The 11,046-nt window shown below is 52.2% G+C and overlaps 1 protein-coding gene across 1 annotated transcript; it reads left to right on the top strand.

Moving 5' to 3' along the window:
• The first annotated feature begins 3,142 nt into the window (after window positions 1–3,142).
• BAG2 (BAG cochaperone 2) lies at window positions 3,143–10,131 on the top strand. The gene is made up of 3 exons (XM_082755725.1): window positions 3,143–3,407; window positions 8,490–8,599; window positions 9,261–10,131. Exons 1-3 carry the CDS (start codon window positions 3,244–3,246, stop codon window positions 9,659–9,661), a joined length of 675 nt encoding a protein of 224 aa, XP_082611851.1. The 5' UTR covers window positions 3,143–3,243; the 3' UTR covers window positions 9,662–10,131.
• The last annotated feature ends 915 nt before the right edge of the window (window positions 10,132–11,046 follow it).

The following is an 11,046-nucleotide window of genomic DNA, read 5'->3' as shown; positions in this document are numbered from 1 at the left end:
ACAGCTCATAGGTAAGCGTTAGGGTATGTGACAAGGTATATATCAGGGTTTGGAATAAGGCAGCGTTGGAATGGGACACTTTGTGCTGCTTTTGGGGTGGATTGTCTCCCTGGCTCTGGACTTCTACAGATACCTCAGGTGTCTGAGTCCTGGGAAAGCTGCTTTCTGCTGCCTGAACAGATCCTGTGCGTGTGAATGAGAATCCTCTGCACATTGCTCTGGTTTGCGAGTGGCATGCATGTTTTATGGTGCTGCAGTTTACACAAACGACGGCTGGCTGCTTCACAGTCAGATACACACCTGCTCACAGGCTTCTCCCTGGTGACTGCAGCATGTACAGAGCCGTGTGGTCCGGTCACACAAACACAGCTGTGGATGAGATAAGGAGAGAGGGACAGTGGCATGGCAGCAGTCCTGACCCGGCCATCACCTTTCTTCACCACAGGCCATAAGGAGTGTGAAATTTGTGCTTTGTTTCAGACACGAGGAACCTTCCTCGGCCATTGTCTGTGGCCCTGAGGGACCTAATTGCTTGCTTCCTTCCTTGTGCCCTGACTTCTTGTCCCAGTTCAGCCATGAGCCACTTCCCTTCCTCCAGAGATGCTCCTACTTCTTCAGCCCACCTATTATTTTGGAAAAGTAGCGACAACATTCCCTTTATATATTTCATAGAAGTGTAGAACAGCTTGGGTAGGAAGGGACCTTAAACATCACCCAGTTCCAACCCCCAGCCATGGCAGGGACACCTTCCACTAGACCAGGTTCCCCAGGGCCCCATCCAACCTGGTCCTGAACACTTCCAGGGATGGGGCAGCTTCTCAGAAGCTTCCACAGCTTCTATGGGCAACCTGCGCCAGTGCCTCACTGCCCTCTGAGTGAAGAATTTCCTTCTGACATCTAATCTAAATCTCTTTTAGTTTAAAGCCATTCTCCCTTATCACTATCTGCCTGTGTAAAAAGTTGCTCTCCATCTTTTTTTAGGTCCCTTGAAAAGTTGCAATGAGGTCTCCCTGGAGCCTTCTCCAGGCTGAACAGCCCCAGCTCTCTCAGCTTTTCTTCACAGGAGAAGCGCTCCAGCCTTCTGATCCTCTTTGTGGCCCTCCTCTGGACCTGTTCTGACAGCCCCAAATCCTTCTTGTGCTGGGGCCCCAGACCTGGATGCAGCACTCCAGGTGGGGCCTCAGAAGGGCAGAGCAGAGGGGGACAATCACCTCCCTCAACCTGCTGGTCACGCTTCATTTGATGCAGCCCAGGATGCTGTTGGCCTTCTGGGCTAATCTCACCAAGAAATAGAGCACCTGAGGTGAAAAGGGGCCATCTACCCCTCTAGAGAGCAGGAGGAGCAATTTCCATGGTCCTCCCAGGTTTCTAAATGGGAAAACACTCTAGGCTGCCCAGATGGTAATGATGCAGTCTGTCTGGAAGACCATTTTTGCTTTTAACATGCATTTTGGTTCCACTGTTTGTGTCACTCTCACTTCTAGGGCAGAACATTTTGCCATCAGAGGATAAGGTCATATGGGTTACATTTGTACACGACTAACAGCTGTTCCGTACCTGCATAGCCTTAAACCCCTGTGCAAGGGAAAAAAAAAAAAAAAAAAAAAAAAAGTCCATTATAATTCAGCCACTGCCTATTTGATTTCTGCTTTTTAAACACAACCTGACTGATATGTAATGAATTGGCATGGAAACAATGGCAGGATCCTAGGAAAAAATGGTTACAGAGTGTGCCATGGCTACAAAGGCTTTCTGTTTGTATATGTTTGGGGTGGGAAGTGGTATTTAATCACCTACAAAGGCTGTAGTGAGATGGATGGAACAGTTGTTCAAATGAAGTTATTTCCATGAGCTCACAGGCAATGAGCCTTACTTACCCATCTACGTAAAACAAAGGAAACTCAGGCAATTAATTTAACGAGAGGGCTTGGGACATGATATCATTCCGAATGGACAAGCCTGAGAAAAACAGCTATTTTGAATCGCGGCCGGGGAAGCCTACAAAACAGTATCCCATGCAACAAAATCCCTCTCAACTGGGTGCCAGAAATCGGTCTGCTGGAGCCACGCAGTATTTGCCCAAACCTGGAATTAGGGATAAGCAAATTCCTTTTCAAACAGTCACAGAAATGGCAAGTAAAGCCAAAGTACGACTCGAGTCGCTGGAAGCCACACAGGTTTCTGCAGGAGCCGCTGCCTTGGCCCTATGGGCTCCCACGGGGTGGGCACCGCTGGCCCGGGCAGGAAAGCTCTGAACACAGCGCTGCCAGCCGTGGTTCCCCTGGCTTCTTGCCCTTGAGGCATTTTAACTAGCACGGGCTGGCCTGCTAGGGTGTTCCCCTGGCTTAACATCTGCTTTTGGTACCATAGGTGTGGCAGAAGCGCAAAAAGCTTTCATCTTCGGAGATCATCTCCACTCCGTCTATCGTGTAATTGATGGATGGCATTAGGCAGTCAGAGATGCCACCAAGAGCCATTGGTTTTAGCAAATTGCTTGACCAACCCTTTGTGCACTCAGCAATACAAGGAGTTAGCGTCCTTTCCTCACGAGGGGAGCGGAGGGGCAGGCGCTGAGCTCTGCTCTCTGGGGACAGTGACAGGACCCGAGGGGACGGCATGGAGCTGGGACAGGGGAGGGTCAGGCTGGGGGTGAGGAAAAGATTCTGCACCCAGAGGGTGGTTGGGCACTGGGACAGGCTCCCCAGGGCAGTGGGCATTGGCACTGAGCCTGTTGAAGAAGTGTTTGGACAATGCTCTCAGACACAGGGTCTGATTTCTTGGGTGGTCTTGTGAGGAGCCAGGAGCTGGACTTGATGATCCTTGTGGGATTCCAGCTGTGGGTATCGTATGGTTCTGTGATTGAACGATTTCCTCTCCATTAAATAAAACTTTGGGGCCTTATCAGCTTGGACCCAGCCCCCAGCAGGGGCTGCCCCTGAGGGGCTGTCCCTGAGGCACCGCCATGGCGGCGGCGGCGGCGGGGGGCTGCGGGCCGCCCCGGGACCACCCTTCGGGCTCCCGGTCGGGGTCGAGCCCTTCCCGGCGTGGCCCCGAGCCCAGCGCCCCGACCCCCCCGGCGGCCCCGCTCCGTGAGGCGGGGCACGGAGGAGGCGGAGTGGCCTTGGGGGCAGGCGGCGGGCGGGCTCCATCTTTGGCCATGAGCGGGGCGCCGGCAGTCGGGTGCTGCCGCCGCCTGCGGGACGCGGGGAGGGAGCCGCCGCCCGCCCGCCGCCGGCGACTGCCATGGCCCAGGCCAAGATCAGCGCCAAGGCGAGCGAGGGGCAGCAGCAGCAGCAGCAGCAGCAGCAGCAGTCGGCAGGGCAGCTCCGGGGCCGCTTCTACCGCTCCACCTCCATGGCCGACCGCTCCAGCCGCCTGCTGGAGAACCTGGACCAGCTGGAGCTGAGGTGCGCGGCGGGGGGCTGAGGGGAGGCTGGGCAGCCTGAAAACGGGCTGTTTGCGGGGAAAGAGCCGCCGCCTGGATGGGGTTTTCCAGTCGGGAAGGGTCATGAGGGGGACCTGAGGGTGCCCAGGCGCTTTGGGGTGGCGCTGGGTGCGGGGGGTGAGGGGACCAGCCTCCCAAACCTGCCCCTGCTCCTGTGGGCGCAGGTGTGAGGGGCACCGTGAAGGCTCCCACCTCAGAAATCAAACAATCTGTGGGCTGCGATGCTGACAGCGCTGCCCTCTGTGGCTCAGTTATGGTTTTTCCTATGGTTTTTAGTTCTGGTTTCCCCTATGCGGCCAAACAGGGGCCGCATTTCATCGCCGCAGCGCGCCGTGCCTCGTCTCTTCTCACAGGACATTCCCCAAGCGACCCATTTCAGTTTATTTTTCTTCCCCCCCCCCCCAAGTTTGGCCGCATGAGGGATGACTCCGGGCCTTTAATCATCCTCCTCGTCCTCCCAGCTCTCCCTAATTACACCGTGTCCCTTTTGAGGTGGATTGCTGCCTCGGTAATGTGGGTGCACCCCTGATTCACCTCGTGGCGTTGCTGTTTCAACACACCCTGTCTTCATTACAGCTGCATATTGATCAGCGGCTTGCACACAGCCACCCAGGACGTTTCTAGGCCTTTCCTGTAATTAAAGGAGCTCTGGGAGATCTAGGAGCCGTGTTTTCCCCTTTCCGCCGGCATCGCTTTGCATTATTCAGGAGCGGACTCCGTGCAGCAGGACGTTCCCCTTTCACTTAGCTTCATTAAATCTCCTTGAAGTCCTTCACAGACTTCTCCGAATTTGCCTAAGCAAAGCGGCTGTCTGCAAACAAGCCTCGCATCCAGACCTGCTGCGTGACCGTGTGATTGCAAAACGCCGAGCCAAATAAGCAGGAGGCTATGCAAAAACCTGGTTTAAATTTGCTGAGCGGCCCCGAAACAAAGCAGGCAGATGGGTTAACCAGAAACGAAGCCCGAAATTAAACTCTCCAGTTTGCTGCGGGTCTTCCAAACAGGCGTATTTCTAAGCGCGGAACGATGGCAAAAAAAGAGTCGAGCCGCTTTGATTAAAGTCACTCAGGTTTTATTTCTTTCCGTGTGTGTCTGATCAAGATGCCTAATCTGAAAGCTAATTTGAATGCTAGGAAGAAGCTTCCACGCTTCTTCCTTCTCCAGCTGGTTTAGGTTGGCTATAATCCCTTGAGATGTGACTTGTAAGTATAATAAGTGATTATTTTTTTTTGTAGTGTATCATCGAGGGGTTTAATTAAAAAGACCCAGCCATCGAGTTGCTTGAGGTCGGCTGAACCCCTCAGCAGCCCTCACCCCTTCGGGAAGCGCCCTGCTTTGAGCAGCCTTCCCTTTCCTCCCCTCCCTCCCACCACGAGAGCCAGAAACCACAGCTGGAGAGGGACTGCAGCCCCTCGAACACCCCTTCTCCATAGATCAGCACTTGCTTCGTTTGCTCTGGGACAGAAGTGCAGTTTCACCGTTTTCTTCTTAATCCCCAGGCAGGTTTCTCCACCACAGGGACGGGCTGCCAGCGGTGGGAGCAGGAGCAGGAGAGGTGCTGCTGGGTGAAGCCCTGGCACCGTCAGGCAGCAGGAGCCCAGCAGCGGGGCCGGTCTGTTGTTTGTGAGGGCTGGGACCTTTCTGCTGTCCCCACTGCCCGTGTTTGCCCGGCATTGCCGAGAAACCTCAGCAGCAGTTGGAAGCAGGACCAGAGTTTCTGTTCATGAGTCACCGTGCCCTGGTGGCCGTGTTGTGAACATGGAGTTCTAGGTATAATGACACATAAGGTAGAAACGCAGGCTCCTGCTCTTCTTTTCCTTTTATCCCCTTCTTAATTTTATTTTTCCCCTTCTGTTCCCCATCGGGACAATCCCGGTGTCCGTTCCCGTGTTTATGGGACAGCTCAGCTCAAGCCGCTAAGGATGCCAGGGTGAAAAATGCTGCTGTGTCTTAGCACGATGTGCTTAGCTCTGTATTGGGGGGAAAAAAAGCTGCACTGTCTTAAGGCGTTTCTCATTTCCTTTGAAAATTTACCTTCACCTCCAGCACAGCAGCCTTAATAAGCCATTTAAGTGGGCCCGTGGCTTACCAGCCCGCGTTGTTGCAGCTGTCTCAAGAAAGCGGGTATCGGATTTCTCGCCTGGAAACAAAAGCACAGGCTGGTCCACCTGTTCCTCAGGGGAATGCTCTCCTCATCCAAATGGTATGTGGGGAGAAAAGGCCCTGCTCGTCTAATTGCTCGCAGGCCAAGGCAAATCAGTACAGAGTGGGGTTGTTTTTTTTTAGTCCCGGGCGATCGATGGCATACTGAGTTGATGTTCAGAGCAAGAAAAGCGCTCTGAGTGAAAATGCCACCGGGTGTTTCCCTCTGGTAGGAAAAAGACGGCGTGGGCCTGATGGCCGTGCGGTGTGTGAGGGGAGGAAGGCTGCTGCGCCGGGGTCTTCCTCGGATGTGGCGCGGGAGCCGGAGCGAGCCGCGATCCCTCAACCTGATACCTTCCCGTGACCTTTGCTGGTCTCCACTCGGCGTGGCTAAAGGTTACGCATTGCCAGTTTGGGTTATATGGACGTGTGGTGGCTTCTTCCTTTTTTTTTAAAAAAAACAAAGCTGTTCACCAAGACAACTAGCAGCAGGAATTCAAAATCTCACCTTGTTTCAAGCCTGCCCAGCATCATCTCTGCGTGTGGCACTGCCTAGGCTTTGGTTTCCTCATTTGTCCTAGAGCACAGGTTTCTGCAACCGTCCTGCCCTGCCCCAGACCAAGGTCCCCAGCAGCTACAGCTGCTCCGCTCCTCTGCTCTTGCCTTTCTCAGCCCATTTCCCATCATTTTCTGTGAGAGCGCAGCACTGGGACGCTGCCACGCTCAAGAAGTCATCCCTCTCTGTTTCTGAATGAATTTTCACAGGTTTTGACGCCCCTACCGGCTGGTAAATCCATCAGAAATAGTGCTGGAAACCCAACGGAGTCGCACAGGGCCTTGAGGGTGAGCCCCCTGAGAGCTGCTGTGGGAACCCAAATCCTCCTCTGACCCCAAAAACCCACGAGCCTGGGTGTGCCGTGCTGCCACACGGTGCCTCCGTCTTGCCCTCCAGAGGCCTGCCAAAGCTGAGTTTATTTTTTAAGTTTTTTTATAGCCTGGCACGCTGCTACCAACTGGCCAAACTGGACATGTTTGGAAGGGATAATGTAGGATTGGGGGAGCCGTGAGGAGCTGCTCTCCTGTCCGTTTCCTCTGGCAGGAGCTGCTGCATCCCTTGCCAGGGTAAGCACTCATTTGGGCCGCTGTTTATGGAAGCAAATGCACCAGAAAAAAAAAAAAATAAAATAAATCCCAGGGGCATCCTGTACTGCAGTTAAAGTGGTTAAAATAATTCCCAAGAAGTAATTGCTGCAAATAAAGCAGTTCTCAGGATTTGCTTGGGTGAGTTTTGTAAAGTAATGTCAATCAAAGCCCAAACTGCTTTTTATTTATTTATTTTTTTTTCCCCATAGTGTGTTTGACTGTGCAGCTTCTCACCTTCACAGGGCCCATTACAGCCCGTGGAAATCGGGGCTCGAGCCGTTCCCCGCAGGCAGACCTCTAGTTTTCAGTCAGGGCAGTGACACACCTGAGCTGGTGTAAAAGCTCTGTTAAAATTGAAATTCTGCCCTTTCAGATTTTAAGCTTTCTGGGGGCCAAAATGGATTTCCAAGTCCTGAAAACACCGTGCTTTTTTTTAAGGGAAGGGCAAGGCCTTAATGAAAATATCGCCAGGCTTCTTAAATTATAAAGCGCAGACGTCTGAGGCATGGGGTGACTCCTCCTGCCTTATTCCTCATACTTACCCGTCCAAAATAATAATTACCAGTATTTCTTCTTGGCAAGGACTCGCTCGGCATTAACTTTTCCCACTGCTCCGTGGAGTTAACATGAAAGGAGAGGCGCCGAGCGTGCGCTTTCACTGCGTGGGTGGTAAAACAGAGCCCCGAACGCGGTGCCCGTGAGGCGCGACTCCGTGTGTCCGTGCTGTCAGTTCTGCCTGCCTCCGCCCTCTCTTCTGGCTGCTGGTGCTCCCAACCGTGAGCCCCGCTTTGAGGAGGTCACGCTGGCCCCATCCTGATCCTAATGGATCTGCTGGTGGCCGTGGAGGGGCCGTCTCCATCCCATAGTGCCTGGGAAATGTGGGGCTGGAAGGAGCGAGGCGCCGCGTGCTGGTGCTCGGTCGTCGTATTCCCAAGCGCCAGGATGAACGAGGAGCTTTGGTCGGTGCCGTGGCTTGGTGAAAGCACGCGGGATGGAGGAACCGAAGAGGATTTGTGATGTTTGGGGTCCCGGCCAGGCTTCACAAAGGTTTGGGGACAGGCGGGTTCCCCGGCTGGTTACAGCACCTGGGGCTGCGAGCCATGGGGTCGCGCACGTGGCTTCCAGCACAGCACTGGGGGCCGAGGAAGGAGCCCGATGTCCCGAGGGACACCCACGGCCCTGCCCGCCCAGAAATAGGAGCTGATCACCAAGAGCTTCGTCCCCTGTGAATCACCGCGCCGCCTCCTGCCAGCTCGCCGCATCACTTCATGGAAAGAAAACCCCGCACGGGCAGGCGGTCCCCCGTGCTCCCTAACAAAAAAGGCGAGCTGCTGAGCAGGGAGAGCCTTATAAAGTTAACCAGGGGTGGCAGCCACTGGGCCTCTCCCGTGCCCCTCGCCATACAAAGGAGGTGCAGGGTCACAAGTCCCGCAGCTCTCCGTGCTTCGCAGGCGGGTGGCAGCCATCCCCGAGGCTCTGCCTGTCCAGGCACCCCGTGAAAATAAAAAGATTTAAGTCAGAGCAAATTAGTGTGCTGCTTTTTTAGTTTTATTTTTTGCTTGCTTCATTTTTTTTTTAATTATATCGTGTCTTGAAAACCAAAGATATGGGAGAAGGTAATGAAGTCAGACTGTACTTCTTGAACTTGGTTTGGGGTTTATTTTGTGTGTTTATTTTTTTTCTATTTGATTTTTAAAAAGGACTTTGAATAATAAAACAGATGCTCACCTAAGATTTTGTTTGCTTTAACCACATTCAGGGTAGAGGCTTTCCGCGACGCGGCGTCTGCTATGGAACAAGAGAAGGAAACCCTGCTGGAAATGATCCACAACATACAGAACAGCCAGGACATGAGGCACATCAGCGAAGGTGAGCAGCTGCTTTGCCATCCTTTTGCCATGAGGTATTTGTCATGGGGGTGTGATAGGCGGCTTTAAACGTAGCCCCTAAATCTTTCTCTCTTATCTTAGGTGCCTTAAGCTGTAGATTTATTGGTTCTGCAAGGGCTTACACGTAAAATCTGTTGTTGTAATTTGTATTTTAGGAATCACCAAATAGAAATGCATTTTTCACTAACCCCTAATTGCACCTGGTAGCGGGGAACCAGTTTCCTCTTTGTGGCCTTTCAGGGTGCCGTGTAAATCTCTCGTGGCTTAGGTCCTTAATTTGCTGGGTTTGTTACTGGATAAAGTTTCCTGATGATATCGCGGGCTTGCCTCAGTGGGACAGGGCAGGAGTTCTAGCAGCACTGCAAAAGGATTGCTTATATTTGTAGTGAAGCGTTCTGCCTCACCCCAAATCATAAGACATTGTGTTGTGTTGTTTTTTTTTTTTTTTTAATTTATCTGCCTAAATCCTATTTACTTCACAGAATTTAACCTCTGGCTCCTGGTAATCTCACGGGTTGTCACTTGTTATTAAAAACACACACTTTTTTGTTGCAAAATTGTAGTGGTTTTATTGTCTCGGTGTAATTTGCCCTGGTAAGCACCAGCCTGTAATGCAGACGGCTTTCTTTTTTTCACGTTAGGTGAGAGAGAAGAGCTGAACTTGACCGCCAATCGCCTGATGGGCCGCACCCTGACGGTGGAGGTGTCCGTGGAAACCATCCGCAACGCCCAGCAGCAGGAATCCCTGCTGCACGCCACCAAGATGATCGACGAAATTGTCAATAAACTTCTGGACGACTTGGAAGACGCCAAAATCCGCCTCATGTCGCTTTACGGCGCGTGCACGTCCGACGTGCCGGCGGGACCCATCGACCAGAAATTTCAGTCCGTCGTGATCGGGTGCGCCATCGAGGACCAGAAGAAGATCAAGCGAAGGCTAGAGACTCTGCTCCGGAACCTGGAGAATTCGGAGAAGTCCATCACGTTGTTAGAGCACCAGAAGTCCTCCGTGCGGCAGTCGTGCAACAACAAGCAGGATTGAGCTGCCCTCGGGGCCGCTTCTGGCAGACCGCAGCGTGGTGGAGGCCCCGCGAAGAGCCCATGGCAGCTGAGACCGACCCGTGGGACGAGTACACGCGCAGCCACACGCCGCCACGCGCACCGACGTATCCTTGGTTGTGAGGTGCAGGCATTTAGGGGGTTTTGGTAGCATTGGCATTTTTAGTTCGGCAATAAAGAACGCGGTCAGGGTTTCCTCTGTAGAGTTGCCGTTGCTCTGTTGCAAGCTGTAACGTGCTTCTGCTGAACTGTCAGAAACCATCGAAGTCTCGCCTTTCCTTCATTCTCCTCTTTTTTTTTTTAAAAAAAAAAAACAAACCTAAATTTGTTTTGTCATATGCTGAGATTTCAACTTTTCTCTGCTGTATACATGGCGCGTGAAATGGACTTTGGGGGAAAAAAGACGAATTATGGGCAATAAACCAAAAAAAAATGAATAAACTGTATATTGTATTTGCATAGACAGTGCAATGTCCTGCTCCTTACTCTGAGGAAGCTGAGAGCAACAAACCTATCTGGAGGTTGCAGGCAGGAGTAGGACAAGGCTCCAGCTCTGTCTCTGTGCCACTCGGTGCCTGCCTGGCAAACCGTGCTGCCTCCCACCGTGTGTGGCAGTTCGTGCTTTTGTTTTAAAGCTTACAGAAAGGGGACCTGTATTTTATCAGCTGCTGCTCATCATCGTCTGTGGATCAAGAGCCCAGCCTTTCATTTCTCAGCTGGCAGATGTTACTTGTTAAGTGCAGGAAGCTGTAACGCTTGACATAGCCTACTCCTTGAGGAAGTGGGGTTTGTATGTTTGTTTTAGCCTCCCACTCTCCCACTATTTCACCAAGGGGCACCGTTCCCTTGGGGGATGCGGGGACTCTGCTGTTTTCCCCTGACCCAGGGCTCCTGGGCTGCTGCTCGGAGACCTGGCCTCTGGGAGGATGCTGAGGGCCAGAGCTGTGCCCACAAGTGCAGCTCCCTCAGCGCGTGGAGCTTCTGCTGCTGCACGGGCGGTGTTTCTGCAGCTCATCCGCAGCAATGGCACTCTTCCAGGTGGGTGCTTCCAAAACAACCGCGCTAGTTTCTGAGACTAATTAGTTTTATAATCGTATTTCAGAAATTACTTTTGTTTTCAATGCTTGCTGACTTTACTGAGAGAAGTAAAGCCGTTGACTTATAACAGCATTAAGGCCCTTAATAATAATACACGTGAAAGGCTCTCAAGCAATCACACTGGAATAGTTAAGTTGGAAGTAGAGTTTCAATGCTTAAAATAGTTCTTCAATTATTTTTTTTTTTAGAGTCCATTACAAGGTTAGGCCAGGAGGGATTTTTTTTTTCTGTTTTACCTGTTTCTGTTTCTCTTCACCATATCAAGAGCTG

The sequence above is a fragment of the Aythya marila genome, assembly GCF_965140915.1.
Source record: "Aythya marila genome assembly, chromosome: 3".
NCBI lineage: Eukaryota > Metazoa > Chordata > Aves > Anseriformes > Anatidae > Aythya > Aythya marila.
Note: the sequence above shows the minus strand (reverse complement) of the source record. Positions and strands in the feature narration are given on the sequence as shown.

Excerpts from the sequence above, each read along its gene's own strand:
- BAG2 (XM_082755725.1), top strand. The coding sequence starts at position 3,244 with ATGGCCCAGGCCAAGATCAGCGCCAAGGCGAGCGAGGGGCAGCAGCAG. Across the intron at positions 3,408-8,489 it reads CTGGACCAGCTGGAGCTGAG|GGTAGAGGCTTTCCGCGACG; the intron begins GTGCGCGGCGGG and ends AACCACATTCAG. Across the intron at positions 8,600-9,260 it reads CATGAGGCACATCAGCGAAG|GTGAGAGAGAAGAGCTGAAC; the intron begins GTGAGCAGCTGC and ends TTTTCACGTTAG.